We start from the raw sequence: 16,909 nt of genomic DNA on the forward strand, positions 1-16,909 counted from the left end.
TTCATATTTTATATTTTTCAAATTTTGATAGCTTCATCATTTAAACCACAGAACACATGAGAACTGAGGAATTGACATCAGTTTTGCAAAACAGCTAGGCTATAATTTAGATGGCTGGGTTTGGTTAAGTGAGAAATCCAAGCAGAACAGGTCATTGGCCTGCCACATTCATTATGGAGCTATTTTGAGATATGTTGCTGTCACTATATAAACCTGGAATAGTCAGTTTTAAAGAGCAAAAGTGGTTATTATGCACTAACCTCACTTTAGGGATGACATCAGCATTCTAAATTACAGGCTAAGTTGCAACACATGTGTGATCAACTGAACAACTTCTTCTTCACGCTGCGCGTGCCTGAACACTTTTCAAATTCATTCAAGAAATTTCTTCTTGTTTTTTCCTCTGCAGAGAGGGAGGAGAAGATGCCGACAGCCAAGGAGATGGGAGTAGTCAGCCTGACACAATTTCAATTGCATCCAGGACTTCTCAGAATACAGTAGACAGTGACAAGGTAGGATTTATTCTTGAAAATCTGACACCTCTAAAATACAAAAGAATAGGTAAGAAACAAAAATTAAGTGGCATTTCTTCATAGAATTAGGTGCCCTGCGATGTTAGTAACAATAGCTGAGAAATAAAACTGTAGATTGTGTCATATGCCAATGGTCACATATAATGTATATTTCTAAGTGGCTGTCCACTCCACTGGAACCATAGGCATACAGGAAAAGTCAATTATGCATACACTGAAACCCTGGGTAATTTTTTATTTGCGGGAATGGGGGCGGCAAGTAATTTAAAATAATACCTTTAAGAGAATCACCAAGATTCTGTGTGATGTGTATGCTGACCTTCACAAGGGAAGATGTTCAAATGTTCCACATTTTATTGGAACATATGGAACAAATACTGCTGTTACATGTGTTCCATATGTTATGGAACAAAGATAGGAAGGATGTTAGAAAAAGAACAGAGAGTCTATGGGCAAATTAGGAGGGCCAGCTTGACTTCAGAGAAGTCACTGCAAAAACTACAATGTTTTGGTTTTTGTTTGTTTCAGTGAAGCTGCCAGTTGTCCCCTTGAACAGTTCGCTATCTATGTTTGGTTTTAAAGGTATGAATGTTGGGCTGGAGATGCTATGCATGCTGAAGATTTGTGCCATGGTAGCCTCATTTGCATTTTCAGAACGCAGATCTTGGAAGACACAGCACAGTTTTGTAGTTTTGTGTGCGGGTTTGTGTGTGTGTGTGTGTATGTATTCATATTTGCTGGAAGCACAGTGACACAAAGCTTTCCAGAGAAAATTGAAGGGCGTTGCGGGGAGGTTGACAAAGAATTTGGGCTACTCAGCTCCAGGAGTAGAGCTTGGTACAGATGGACTACAAGCCTTTTGAAGCAAATATTCAAGGGGATAGACTATCAGTTGTGAAAACTGGTGCACATTTTAAAATATGGGGCCCAGAGTATAACATCCAAATTGCATTGTAGAATGATGAAGACATTGTTTGGATGAACTAGAAGGCAAAAAATTTCTTTGCTATAATTTTTTGCTGTAGTTTTTTCCCCCCCTCCACTCCACAACTAAAATTTCATATGTTTCAGATTAAATTTTCATTTGATATCTGGCTCAATGTTAATTTTCAAAAGGAACAATGATATAAAGCTTTATTGCCTGAATAAATATTCTGTGTGTGGGATATTTGGAAATGGCATTGATGATCATGATAAGCCATGTTCTCTATTTGGAGAACCAGTCTGGGTTACAGAAATAAATTGTGTATTTCTAAATTACACAAATAATATCTGCCTTATAGATATGTGCCAATATAATTAGTTTCTTTTCCAAATAAAGTGTGAATGGTATTATCCTTTGTAGTCAATAGGTTCAGCAAATACATGGGTCAGATGCAGTCTGAAAGCTTCTTGTCTTTACTTATTTTGAAACCATTTTCTATCTGCCTTGTTTTTATGATTAGAGATAAGTAAGCACGTTATGTTGGTTGCACAATACTTTCATTTAAGAAATGGTCAAGATTTTAGAAAATCAACTGCCAGTGGCATTCGCAGAGGAAGTCAAAACAAGTAAGAGCAGCAAGGTTAAAACCTTTCTATGTGCATGCAGTATCAATACCCACACAAAAGGGCAGAGTTTAAACCATAGCCTTACCTGTTTTCACCCCCTCTGTGGGTTGCTATTGTCACAGCCAAAGTCTTGATTGTGCATATTTCAGACACGATAAATAAAGCAATTGCTTTATTCGTATCACTTTTTTGCTATCCATTTTCAGCACAACAGGGGAGACTTCCCTCATTCAGAATGCTGCAACAAGAGTAAATTTGGCCTCTGTGATTTTCCATTTATTCTTCCTCAATCAACACCTCAGTTGCCACGCAACATACTGATACAACTAAACCCTGACTTTCCAGATTCTTAACCCTTCGTTCAGGAATTGTCTTACTGGCAGAAGGCTCCCAGAGACAATATACCAAGATTAGCTCCTTTACCAGGAACAAGAATGAAGCCATCTAGTCACTGCCTTTGCCCACTGCAACATATAAAAATAAAAATCTTATCCAAGTCTGTGCTCCATGGTTTAAATTCTATACTTTTTTCGCCCATCCGATTTCTAAATCGGAAGCTTGACCATTAGAACAGTTCTCATTAGCATGGAAATTGTTTCTTCCTGCCTCACCAGCTATATTTATTCTAGTACCTTTCCACTTTTGCAATAATATAATTTTTAGCACAATTATTTCCTTAGTGTTCCTTTGGATTCCCTGCTGTGGTGACATTTAAATTGTACATTGGCATCAGTACATGTACCTACATATAGCAAAACAGGATACATACTCATCATCATATGTGTCCTCTATATGGCTACTTTTCTTGGTACCCTTCTGCAAAAGTTAAGAGTTAGTGAATGCAATGGGAAACTTGTAAATTTAAATAATGATCGGTCATAACCAGACAATAACACTTACAACACTGTAGCTGGCATGCTGTTAACATGTCCATTTACCATTGTCAAACTATTCAACTCCATGTTTTTTTCCAGCCTAGTTTTCATAGTTTTAAGATTATCATAGCACTTTTGTAAATAAAATTCCAGGCTTCACAATTCTCTCTGTGTAGGGTAGATTATAACGTATCAACTAGGAATGGATGATTTTGCTTTCTATTACAGATAGCCTTTTCAATGTGTCTCAGTTTTAAAACAGTTTCTTATTTCTTTTTAAATTGTCTACAGGTAGTCCTCGATCTATGACCACAATTGGAAATTTCTGTTGTTAAGCAAGGAAATTTCTGTTGTTAAATGAGTTTTGCCCCATTTTATGACCTTTTCCAACCTTTCTTGCCATAGTTGTTAAGTGAATCACTACAATTGTTAAGATAGTAACATGGTTGTTAAGTGAATCTAGCTTCCCCATTGACTTTGCTTGTCAGAAGGTCGCAAAAGATGATCACATGACATTGGGACACAGCAACGGTCATAAGTATGAACCAGTTGCCAAACATCTGAATTTTGATCACATGACCATGGGGATGCTGCAACAGTCATGAGTGTGAAAAACGGTCATAAGTCACTTTTTTTCAGTGCTGTTGTAATTTTGAATGGTCACTAAATGAACTGTTGTAAGCTGGGGACTCCCTGTATTTGAAATCCTGAGTGTTTTTAATGTGTGCATGTTAAAGCACACATAACCATATGAAATTGGCCCTCTTTTCAATACATTCTTTCCTACTTTAATAACATCCCTAATATGTACATCTTTATTTTTATTGATTTTATTATTATTTGTTTGATTGTTGTGAGTCATTAAGTTATTGAGAGATATGTGGCATACAAATAAACAAATTGTCATGATTAATATAATATTTTCCTAACATACACTATTTTATCAAGTCCCTGCATTGTGAAATTTAGAAAAGTGCAAAACTGTACAGATAATTGCAATCTGTTCATTCAGTCTTACGATAATCAAATTTCTCTTCTATTTCTATATAAGAAGGAGTATTGGGATCCATTTCTGGAATCCATTAAATGTCATTAGAATGAGCTATAGAATAATGGTCTATTTTTTTTAAAAAAAGGAAGATTAAAATGGTTTCTTAAACCATTAATTTGAAGCAGCAGGAAGTTGTTTCTTCACATTTAGTTGGCAGAGAGTTAGAATGGGCATGAGTGAGAATAAATTCTCCTGTTGCTATTGAGTTTTTTTCACTATTTATATAAGCAAATAATCCACAGCGTGAGCCAGAAGTATAAATTTAGATTATAGCCATCTGCTTTTAAACAGAGTTTAACCAGCAGCTTCCTGAATGTGCAATTCCACCTTATGACCCACCTCCCATTTACCCACATAAAACTATCCATGTGATTTGCCCCCATCTCCCAGCATGTGCTTCAATTGCGTGCGATGCCTGAAAGCGTTGATCATCAAAGCATTTGCTTGGGTGGAAAGCAATATATACGAATGAATCAATAATACAGCAGTTTGATTCTTGCTTCCTACACTCAAGACTTATGAGAAATGCTATTTTGACATTGCCACATTTGGGGTTCTGTGTTTAATGGGAGAGCTAGGTGCTTTCAGTGTTTGTGAAGTTTACCCTTCTAATTGTAATAATTTGGGTTTGAATGATCCTACATGTTTCCACCTAGAGGACAGTATGTACGTGAATAGTAACTTCGGATGATTCTTTTTCAATATCATTTCCTCCATCAGCAAAGAAATCATTGCTACGTGCAGTCTTTAAGAGTATAGGGAAATGTTGCAGGATAGCCTGCTGAATCTTTTATTAGCGTGATTCAACTGCTGTTCCTTCAATATATTCCTGCAGAGCATAAAAAGATCAAGATGAACAATGTGGGTTTTTATTCTATAGCTAGTTTCATGCTGTGAATAGTTTGCAGAATACATTTCAATAGAAAGTGATCGAAGAGAGGGCAGGTGCTTGCGTTTGCTTTGCAAAAACAAAGATAGGAAGGTACAGAAGATGTAATGGAAGATGAGAAGAACTGCATTAGATATTGATGTGTTATGTCCTCTCCCAGCCATATTTATTCAACTAGCTTCCTCACGAGTCTAGACATAAGGGGTGAAATCCAGCAGGTTCTGACAGGTTCTGGAGAACTGGTAGCGGAAATTTTGAGTAGTTCGGAGAACCGGCAAATACCACCTCTGACTGGCCCCAGAGTGGGGTGGGAATGGAGATTTTGCAATATCCTTCCCCCAGGAGTGGGAAGGGAATGTGGATTTTGCAGTATTATTATTATTATTATTATTATTATTATTATTATTATTATTTAATCTTTAGTGAGATTCACAGCCTTTGAGGCTGGTTAATAGCTCAGCAGCTCGAGTCCTAACCAAGGACCTAGGAACTGTTAATTTTTATTGTTATTATTATTATTATTATTATTTAGATTTCTATACCACTTCATAGTGCTTTACAGCCCTCTCTAAGCGGTTTACAAAGTTAGCATTTAGCATATTGCATTAGCATTAGCATATTGCTCCCAACAATCTGGGTCCTTATTTTACCCACCTCGGAAGGATGAAAGGCTGAGTCAACCTTGAGCCGGTGAGATTTGATCTAGCAGTCGGCTGAACTAGCAGTCAGCTGAAGTAGCTGCAGTACTGCACTCTAACCACTGCGCCACCTCGACTCTATATCCTTCCCCTGCCATGCCCACCAAGCCATACCACACCCACCAAGCCACGCCCACCGAACCGGTAGTAAAAAAAATTGGATTTCACCACTGCTAGACTTGATACTGCTGACCTTGAGGTTTGCTAACACAACTTCTGACAAAAATCACACTCACTAAAAAGAGAAGTATAAAAACATCACAAATGTGTTTACCAGGTAGCAATAGCAATAGCACTTAGATTTATATACCGCTTCACAGTGCTTTTTACAGCCCTCTCTAAGCGGTTTACAAGTCAGCCTATTGCCCCCAACAATCTGGGTCCTCATAATACCTCAGGTATTAAGCACAATGGTAGGCTTACCACTGAGAAGAAAAAGATGGAATCTTCGTATGGACTCCATCTTCCTATTCAGATATTCTACCCACACCTGCAATGAAAACCAGGAAGAGACTGGAATTTTGTCAATAAACAGGTAATCCTCGACTTATGACCACAATTGAGCCCAAAATTTATGTTGCTAAGTAAAATATTTGTTAGCTGAGTTTTGCCCCATTTTACGATCTTTCTTGCTACAGTTGCTAAGTGAATCACTGCAGTTGTTAATTTAGTAACCTGTTTGTTAAGTGAATCTGATTTTCCCATTGACTTTGCTTATCCCAAAGGGGATCACATGGCCCTGGGACACTGCAACTGTCATAAATATGAACCAGTTGCCAAACTGAATTTTTGATCATGTGACTACAGGGATGCTGCAATGTTGTAAGTGTGACAAACGGTCATAAGTCCCTTTTTTCAGCACCATTATAACTTCGAGCAGTCACTAAATGAACTGTTGTAAGTTGAGGACTACCTGAATTGTCCATCCTTATAACGAAAATATCAGCTAAGGATTCTTCAGTTTGTGGTTCTGCTGCAACCATTTTTAGATTTATTGCCTTTTTTTTTAACTCAGCTGTATAATTTATATTTTGAATTCTCCCTCATGGTTTTACATTGTTTTGTAAACTGTTTTAGGAAGCCTTTGCTATTAAAAATGACTAATATATTCCTAATAAATACATAAAAACTTAGCAGTCACTTTATTACCATTGTACAAAGTATACTAGGGAAAGGGAAGTTGACACTACATTGTTCCTAAATTTACAACAAGCTGTTACTAGAATATAAAATGACATCAAAAGTTCGGAAGAAGGATAATGTTGAAAGCAAGCTCTTTTATCTCTGATTTTCCAAGAACCACACATCTTTGAGTATGGTTTAATTGATGACTTCTAAAGCAATTAATATTAAATTTTAAAAGATTTAACAAAATTTGGGATAGCATGCAGACCATGACAATTGGAATTATTTCCAACTTCTTAAAAAGTGGCCTGCTTTATTACAGGAAGAGTAAGAGCCTTCCAAACTGTTGCTATACTACCTCTTTATAGCAATGTATTTGAAGTTTTCTTCCTTCCTCCCTCTCTCAGCTTCTTTTGTTGGGGCTTGATGACAGACTGATGGAGACCAACAAATTATTAATTTTATTTAGTGTAGTAGCATAGCAGTTATCTTACCCAGTTGCTTAGTAAGAAGTTAAAATACAAGACTAGAATGATGTCATTATGTTCAAGTTTAATCACTTCTCAAGAGGTGAAGTCCTTAGTAATCCTAAGAATACTTGTCAAGAAATTCACTGTTATTTTCTGTTGTAGGTATATATGTACCTCATTTATTTTATCAGCTGAGCATGTTTTGATAACTTTATAGAATAGTTCCAAATTATATTTATCTTGGAAGAGGGGTATTATTCTTCAGTAAAATATATATCTGCCTGATTAGTTAACAAATATACTGGTTGATTCAAGAAGTCAGCAAATCAGGATGTTGAATTTAGGGAATTCAGCATAACAATCTTGGGTAAATTTGTTGGTCAAAAGATTGAAAGTGTCAAACTTCTTGAGCGAAAGTGGTGATGATGCACTGGAGTAAAAGATTACTAAGAAAAGGACTGCTTCAGAGATGTTAATTGCATACCTTTAAAAAGCCATTGCTAATTACTGCACTTTTTCTCCCCCTAAAAAGCCAAATTTGATCTAAAGGATTAAGATTTTGTAAACATGGTAATGTGTGCAGAATAAACCATAAAAAAGTTTTTATATTAACCACCATCTGATCTTAAGTTGGTCCATTTCATGCCTCAGTCACTATATAACTTAGTTCCCACATAGCTATGTTAACTTTTCCTTCTGTCCAGGTATGACTGAATATTTTAAGAAAAAGATTAAATGAAAGATTCTTAACAAAGCTACGTGGACAGAAATATTGAATATGCATATAGTGAATATACTTCTATTGCAGGGCAGATTATCTTGTCAGTAAGTTTAAAACACAATTTCTAATTTAAGCTTAAAATAATATTGCTATGTTTACAGGTTTTAAATTAGAGCACTGTAATTAGAAAGATACTTTAATTATTACTTTGAACAGTAATAGGTCGCACTGTTCTTATAGCTGGTCATTTTGTCCTTTTTCATGGCCTTTGTATTGTTTTATAAGCCTTTCCTTCTGAATATATGCAAGCTAGCTTTATTTGCCAATGAAGATAACACTTTATATATTTGAGAATAAAATCTGATTTAAAGAGCTTTTACAATGCTTACACTATATGTTTTAGATGACTCCTGTAGGAGTACAGGTAGTCCTTGAAGTCCAGCCAAAATGGAGTCTGCCCATTAATGGTTGCAAGTCAAGATGGTTGTTAAACAAGGCATCCATGTGACCCTGAGGCACCTTATACCCTGCTTAATGACTCCCATCCCTCCTCTCCTCAGTGGGATGATTAAACAAAGTATAGGTGCCTCAGGGGTGGTAGAAGCCCTGGGGTGGGGGTGGGGAGGTGTCTAGTACAGGCCCAGACCACCAGCTTCAGGTTTTTCAAAGCTTCTCCTATCCTCTAAGGCAGTGGTAGGCAAACTTGGCTCTTTCACACCCTGTGGACTTCAACTCCCAGAATTCCTAAGACAGCCAAGCTGTTTTAGGAATTCTGGGAGTTGAAGTCCACAGGGTGTGAAAGAGCCAAGTTTGCCTACCACTGCTCTAAGGTATCCTATATTCTGCTTCTCAAATTTTGGGTTCCCCCCTCCCCGAGATCCCATGCCTCCTCCCCACTTGTTTATACACTGAATCAGGGAATAAATACATGCTTTTCTGTTACAAAGAAATAATGATTTTTTTGTTGTTCTGAGGGCTATATGAGAAAATGCTTTGTGAAATAACTTTATCAATGAAATCCAGAGCTTTATTCTGTAACAGCTATTGTACACAGAGTGGGAAGGTACTTGTAAAAGTTTAAAGACTTTATCAAACAGTATCTTTTCCAATGTACTTAACAGTTAGTCAGCATTTCAAAGGGCTTTTATTGGAGATTCTTTCGTTAATCATTTCTATACCAGCTTACCCACCCACAAGATTTGTTCAGAAGAAATTCAAAGAAAGGGTTGGTCAACAGGTGAGTTATTCTAAAGTGTCAGGTAAACTTCCTGGTAATACATAGGTAGGTTTACTGGGATATTTTTTTTTTCATTTGGAGTAGATTTAGATCCAAATAAATGGTAGACAGTATTGCAGCATAAGAAAAGGTGTAATTATTCCTCAAAAATAAAGATACATATAATAGAATGTAATAGAGTGTTTTCCCCCCTCCCCTGGCCAATTTTCCAGTCTATTTATTTTAGTATTAGTTTAGTGCAGATTTGAAAAGACTGGAAGCAATCCAAATGCTTGCATTCATCAAATATCCTTAGCTACCCAATGTCTTGTCACTCAGACGACTTGAAAAAAAGTCATATTAAAAATTAACATCTTCATCAAATGTCTTTCATTTAAGCATCCTCTCTACGACGTTAAAAGTCATGTTTGTGGAGTATTTGCTACTACAAATAATTGCTTCTATGACATCTGCAAATCACAAGATAATGCTGTAGAACATGTGATCTTGCTGTAAGCAGAGTGGCTGTCTCTGAAACCGTAGTTCCTACCGCAGAAGTGACAGAGATGGTACAAAGTCTTTCTTCAGAAATGATAGTGAAATGCAAAATAAACCTATTAAACTTCATTAAGCAATTGGACTAGGAAGAGGTGCAGAGAAAAAGGAAATAGAAATAGAAACGTTTTCAGTTTTGCCTTCAGTTCAAAGAAGCTGCTGCCAACAAAGAAGCAAAATGTTTAAATGGATCAGTTTGAAGCAATCCAAACGGATCAAGAAAGTGAGTATAACCTGAACCCCCTTTCTTTTTTTCATATTGTATCTCACATTGGATAAAAATCTTACTTGTGACATAGTCAGCTACTAAAATAGCTATTAAATCTCAGTTAGAAAACACACCATTGCAATTCATTGGTTTAACTAGGAGAGAGGAATACAGTTTATTTTTTCTCTGTTGAGAAAGCTAGATTTCATTTTGTTTATATTTATAACTTCGTATATGAAGGTTTGTTTTTTAACTGAAAGGTCATTTGTGAAAATAGACTATTGTAGTATTTGCATTCCTACAGAAAAAGTTTTAGAGGCAATTCTGTGTTGCTGCGCCTATATTATTCAGTCAAGCATGTCTAGAAAAAGAACAGAAAAGTTAATATACTTTCTCATGTTATTCACAGAATTATCCTGCTCATCATAAGAGAGTAGCAGCAGGGGCAAAACTTTCAGAAATTATCTGCCTGCTACTAAGCAAACTGGTTTTTGTTTTTTTGTTTGTTTTTTTGTAAATATGAAATATAAACATATGTGGATACTTTTCTAAAGTGAATTAATGCATTATCATGGTCTTGAATTGTGGTTTGGTAATAGTTACTGTTACAATATCAAGTGGGAATGTCATATTTCATCATTACACTCTATCCAGTAATTTCACATAGGAATATTAAAGGAAGTTGTTGATACGATTATAACTAGGGGACAATATAACTTTTACTGCTATTTTACATTTGTACTAGTTGAAAGACAGCTTTTTTTGCAATGGTAATTCAAAACGTGAACCCTGATTATAGTGGTCAAAACACCTAACAGCAATGTGTAAGGAGTCAGGTAGCTAGAAGTCAGTATAATGTGAACTTTTCCTATCGCTGACCTTGATTAAAAGGATAATGTGAATAAATTATCATTCTGTCGTTGATCACTTTCAGACTATTAATAAAACTAGCCTCACCTTCTCTTTCTTTTTTTTTTTTAATCCGGGTAAAGAAATATACTGGAAGAGAATTAGGGTTTATAGTTCCTGTAACCTTCTATTTGATTTGTTTTGTTTTCATGAAAGTTAATATGTTATGCATACACAGCATCCCCATATGAGAATACAATTCCAGCAAATGAATTGAAACGTATAAACTAATATGTTAGCATTAAAACTAAAAACTAATAAGTTACACTATAATATCTATGTGATCAAGTTATAATGAAAGGTTGCCATTTTTGCATTTAGCATTTCCAGTTATCAGTAATGCTAAAACAAGTTTTTCCCCCCTCATATCATGTAGAATTGGATTATAATGTAGGAACTCATGTTGTAAGAAGCAACTGTGGCATCAGCATCTAATGACCATGATATTGAATATATTCTAAGCATATTTGGGATTTTTTTAAAATGTTTTTGTTATGGGTAAGATGCATATTTATTTATTTAAAGCAATTTAGAATTAGTTTATATGATGGCTCCTTGCTTGTTTCTTCTTAAGTTATCATACGATGAAGGCTTAATTGCAAAGCAGGAACTTTCTAGTTTAAACCTAATTTGTGTTCTAAGTATCCTAATATCCACTAAAACACACAGAGAGTGTGTTTTTGTGCATGCACACCTTTGAGTCAGTGTTGATTGCTAATAACCACCTGGACAAGCCCATGCAATTATCTTGGCAAGATTTCAGCAATGGTTTAACATTGCCTTATTGGGCTTCTCCTAGAGCTGAGAGAGCGTACCTGATCCTCGGTCACTCAGCTGCTTGTTTGCCTAAGGTGAAAGTAAAAGTTATTTCTAGTCTGATGCCTTAAGCACTATACCAACATGTATGTATTAGAGTGTACGTGTGTATTGAGACACATTTAAAGAATGTGGAAATTAATATCTACCACATTGCTGCTCTGCTTCTATGTTTTCTTTCTGTTTTGCCAGCATTTAGATTTCTGACAGCCAATCAATCTGCTGTTTAGTGTATTATTGGGAATACAAGTATGTTGAGACAGGGGATATAAGGATATATTTTGCGGCGGGTAACAAGTTGGGATAGACATGGTTCCAAAACCTGGCCAAATAGCTTTTTGACAAGTTGCCAAGTGTGAATGTTTACATAGTTGCTATCAATCTATTATTTTTCCTTGATATGGACCATGGGAGCAAAAGGTGTCCTCATTCTGATCTAGAATGAGTTGCCTTTGTGTGACAGAACCATCACTGATACCATCACCTAGTCCAAGCCCTATGAAACTTACTTTGGGGCATGAAGATAATGGAAGTGACTGGGTGTTCTTGGGAACTGTCAGAATGATGGTTTTTTTCTTCAGTTCGAATGACATAAAGGGTTGAGATTTATAGAACTCATCTAATCCTTGGTAGGAAAGGCTTTTAGTGCAACTTAAGCCAGTAATATTCATACTGTCTTTCAAACAAACTCCAAAGCTAAAGATGGAAAACCGTATTTATGAATTATGGTGGTTATATCATTCAAGAATTAAGATATTACACAGAAGAAGACTAATGTACATGTTGGGCAGTCTTCACAGTCTTTTTTGCTGTTTTAATTCCACTTTTTGGTGCTGCCAACTCCTCCCTTCCACCCTAATTTATAAGTAATATTTTTTTCATAAATAACTTTATATTCTCATCTCTCTTAAACCAGCTGCATTGATATAAAAAGAAGAGCTGCCTTAGATCAGGTCAAAGATGAATTTAGTTTTATCAATCAATACAGTAGTTAAAGCTATGGCAAATCTAGAGAGCATACTAAAAAGCAGACATCACCCTGCCAACAACACCCTGCTAACAACCCTATACCCTTTGTGTATAGTCAAAGCTATGGTTTTCCCAGTTGCAATGTATGGCTGTGAAAGTTGAACCATAAGAAAGGCTGAGCGCCAAAGAATTGAGGCCTTTGAACTATGGTGCTGGACAAGACTCCTGCGAGTCCCTTGGACTGCAAGGTGATCAAACTGGTTAGTCCTAGAGGAGATCAACCCTGACTGCTCTTTAGAAGGCCAGATCCTGAAGATGAAACTGAAATACTTTGGCCACCTAATGAGAAGGAAGGACTCATTGGAGAAGAGCCTAATGCTGGGAAAGATTGAGGGCAAAAGAAGAATGGGACGACAGAGAATGAGGTGGCTTGATGGAGTCACTGAAGCAGTAGGCGTGAGCTTAAATGGACTCCAGAGGATGGTAGAGGACAGGAAGGCTTGGAGGAACGTTGTCCATGGGGTCGCGATGGGTCAGACACGACTTCGCAATTAACAACAACAACAGTAGTTAATAAGAATAGGACAGATGGGAGAACGTCTGTGTTGCTTCCAGCAGTTGATATGAAAGTATGCTGTCTATGAATCATTAGGCAGCATCCAGCCATTATGACTGATAACTATAGATAACCTGATCTATTAATTTGTTTGACCTCTTTTTTTAAAAAAACAGTTTAAATCTAAACTGTTGTGCTGCATTCACATCTGATAGAAACTGTAATTATATTATAAATAGAGGATTCCCAAAATCATATTTCTGGATGATCACGCAGATGGAAATATAAATTTATTTAATATTTCATTTGTTCCTTCTGCTTTGATAAAGACTCAAGTGCTTGAATGTTGGCATTTGTTCAGAAAAGCAATTCTGACATTCTCTACATTGATGTGCTCTTTAAAAATATTGTTTCTCAAGGTCTTATACTGTAAACAGGTTATTTTCATTTCATGGGATTATGAGCTGCCCAGAGTTCCATGAGATAGAAGTAATTACTACCCTAACCCTAACCACACAATTCATTCCCCTAAGTTTTAAAATGCCCAGGTGGATAGTCAGTGTGTCTTAGAATGAAACAATTCTCAATTTTTAAATTTATGCTTATAGTACTTCTTCCTTCACTTACTGAGTTTTCCATTCCTATGTACCGGTATTTACCCATGATTTACTATGATAACTGATTGAACATTAAATAATATCTTTCAGACAATATACTTACTACACAGTATTTGTGGCTCATAAGAACTGAAGTTATTGAAGTGCTCAATTATTCATTGTTCCTTGAGATTACTCAGAGAAACATTCCAAAATGCGTGGGCAATCATCTAAAAAAATATGGTGGTTCATGTGTTGGCAGTGTTGATGTTGAGTCTGAAGATGTGAATATGTGAGCCCACTATAAAATCCTACTATTTGGGGGGGGGGTTATAGTATTTTGTGAGCCGCCCTGAGTCTTCGGAGAGGGGCGGCATATAAATTTAATTAATTAAATTAAATTAAATTAAATTAAATTAAATTCACTTTTAACAGAGTTAATCTACCACATTTCTCCTTGTTTTAGTTGAGAATATTAGTGATGGGAAGCTTCTGCTGTCGAACAGGTGACACTTCTGTTGAGGTTTGTCCTTATTTAGATGAACATATGAAACTCCTCAGTTCTTTGAAATATACACAGTGGTTTTAATTCATTTTGTTGCTTGTTTTGTAAGCCTATTGCAAATCAGGAGAGGTGAAGAGAGAGACTACATATGGTACTGTTGCAAATTGTTCATATGGCTGTTTCACATTTAGAAGCCCCTGTAAGGTATTTAACACATTTTAATGTAAATCTGAAATCTTAATATAGCCTTGGTTCAGATTGTTGTATGGTTTTTTTTCAAGCCCATCATTTATACGTGCTTAAAAAGGAGCTAAAGATATATACCCATCACTGGAGTCAACAATGATATTGCTTTATGGTCAAAAGATCCTGGTGCATAACTGGGAAAAACTGCATTTTTTACACACACATACACACACACACACACACACACACACACACACAAGGTTACTTAACTTATTCCTGAAATCAGTCTCTATCTCCCTCTGCTACTGCATAATATGATTGTGTTCCTCTTTCAGAAGTAATTTGGGACTTCGTTCTTTCTTTCTTGACAGCTATAGGTCTTTTCCAGGTGGAATGCAAATACTGTGTTTTAGTGTGGAATGTAGTACTGGAAGTTTATGGGGGGAAATTATACAGTATATTTCTTTTGGTCCGACTACTACCTAGTGGAATTGATATTTAGATTTAGTGGGGTTCTGTACTCTAGCAAGGAAAGTATATGATTATGACAGTCTGCCCTGGAGACTTATAGATTTTATGCTGCCTTTTGGGGGATTTTCCATCATATTTTTAGGTGATTCTATCTCACTCACTTCATAGTGTAGTTAGATGAACAGGAAACAGTAACCATCAATACCTCTCAAATACAGTATTTGGATTGTGATTTACAATTGTGCATTATGTGAGTGCTGTAGTCTACCAGTTATGGAAGGCACCCTTACCCATCATTTTCGTCTTATCTGGTAAGAATTAAGATTGCTTTGATCATGTTGATGGCCATATAAGACAGAGGTTAATCAAAAGACAGTTCAGGGATAGTTTCAATTCCAAGTATATTCTTTACTATTATACTTCAAGTGTCAAAGACTTATTGCTCAACTCTCTGTCCCTAATAGGCTTGTGGCATCAAGTTTTCCTTTTCCCCTTAGCTAGCAGTTAGAATATAATAGAATCATAGGGCTGGAAGGGACACTGGAGTCTTCTAGTCCAACCCACTACCCAAGGCAGGAGACCTGGCCTGTACCATCTCAGACAAGTGGTTCACAGAGTTGTTCAACAGAGATAAAGCTCACAGACATGAAGCATGTATTATGAAATGAGAGATCATTTCTTCTCAGTGTGCTACTAGTTTGATTTGACTTTACAAGTGCCATAGGAAATTCTTCTGCACCCAACATCTTATTATTGGGATTTTAAAAAAATATCAAGGGGAAGAACTGCAGTTGTGATGGGGTAGATAGGAGAATGTGAAAGCTACCCAAAATCTTGTTCTAACCCATTTTTTGTCATCCACAGCTATAAAACATAAATTATGCTACTTTGAAACATCCTAATAAACCATTTATTTTCATAATCCTTGTGAAATCTATCACAAAAAGTTCAAACATCTTCTAGATATTATATGCTCCACTTGTTAGCTATGCTAATTATGCATCAAAGGGTTAATAAATTGGTACGTTTCCTTTTAATAATAAGATTTTCTTTGTCAATAAGGATATTGCCAAGAGTTTTTGATCATTATGGATTTGTAGATCACAAAGAGTAGGTCCACCAGGGACAGTGTGGAAACCTAGAACAAGAGATCATCTAACAGCTATGGTTTATTTTATCAAAGCTCATGAAAAAAGAAGTTAATTTTCCCATTGGGCACTCAGCCAATTTAGTAATTGTGTGACATGCATACAGGTATGGAAAAAAGAGCTAATCTTGAGAAGTTCTTAGTAATGAACAAAACGATAGATCCATTTCAGATTTGTCATGGAAACATCTTGTCAGCGCAGTAACAATGACGTCAAGTTGACAATGCCATTTAGACACTTATTTTGTCTGGAACACACCTGTTCAAGAGCAGGAGAGTAAGGACTTCTCATTTTCCATGCACTGATATAACATCAGGTGGGATAATTTGAAAAAATAGTTTTAGTATAATTTTTTGTTTTAAGTTTATTTTGACTGGTATAATTTTGCTGACATTGGTAAGGAATTCATAAATTTTGCTACAGATTAACTAATCATCTTTATGGAAGTTTCTGGTGCACTTTTCAACTACAATTTCTTCTGTTTCAGTTTTACTTTCTTTGCCTGTGAACAAAACATTTTAATATCTAGCTAATAATTAGATTACAAGTTAATAGTTTATTTGTTTTTATCTTTTTAACTGTGTTCTTTATCTCTATGGCTTGTGTTCTGATCATTTTAGTTTCAGGATTCAGTGAAAGACCGTACCATGGTACAAAAATAAACTACTATAGTATACAAGATGTTGCTGCATTTTTTTTAATTTTGATAGCGCCCTGAATGATGGCTATCTTGTTCACAGCAATATTTTACATGTTCTATATAGTTTATATTTGTATATATTTTTATATTTATATTTTTACTGCATTGTAAGCTGCTCAGAGTTGCTTTGGATAGTGAGATGTGCTGTGTGTGAGAGAGAG

The 16,909-nt window shown here is 35.9% G+C and overlaps 1 protein-coding gene and 1 long non-coding RNA gene across 11 annotated transcripts in view; one reads left to right on the plus strand and one right to left on the minus strand.

Annotated features, from left to right (window-relative positions):
* The window catches only part of KALRN (kalirin RhoGEF kinase), a 589,612-nt gene that overhangs the window by 469,615 nt on the left and 103,088 nt on the right, over positions 1-16,909 (plus strand). For 8 of the 10 annotated variants that reach the window (XM_034423023.3, XM_034422995.3, XM_034423032.3 and 5 more), the window contains one exon: positions 410-512. In XM_034423023.3, coding sequence (XP_034278914.2) covers positions 410-512 — 103 coding nt within the window. Of the gene's footprint in view, positions 1-409; positions 513-9,524; positions 9,908-16,909 lie in introns of those variants that run through there. The other 2 variants (XM_087884078.1, XM_087884085.1) reach the window with 2 other exon arrangements.
* LOC117669010 (uncharacterized) lies at positions 501-2,269 on the minus strand. The gene is made up of 2 exons (XR_004592350.2): positions 2,170-2,269; positions 501-542 (listed from the first exon to the last, which is right to left on the minus strand). It is a non-coding gene; the product is annotated as an uncharacterized LOC117669010 (long non-coding RNA).

This window comes from Pantherophis guttatus, chromosome 1 (assembly GCF_059756535.1).
Source record: "Pantherophis guttatus breed Tessera chromosome 1, ASM5975653v1, whole genome shotgun sequence".
NCBI lineage: Eukaryota > Metazoa > Chordata > Lepidosauria > Squamata > Colubridae > Pantherophis > Pantherophis guttatus.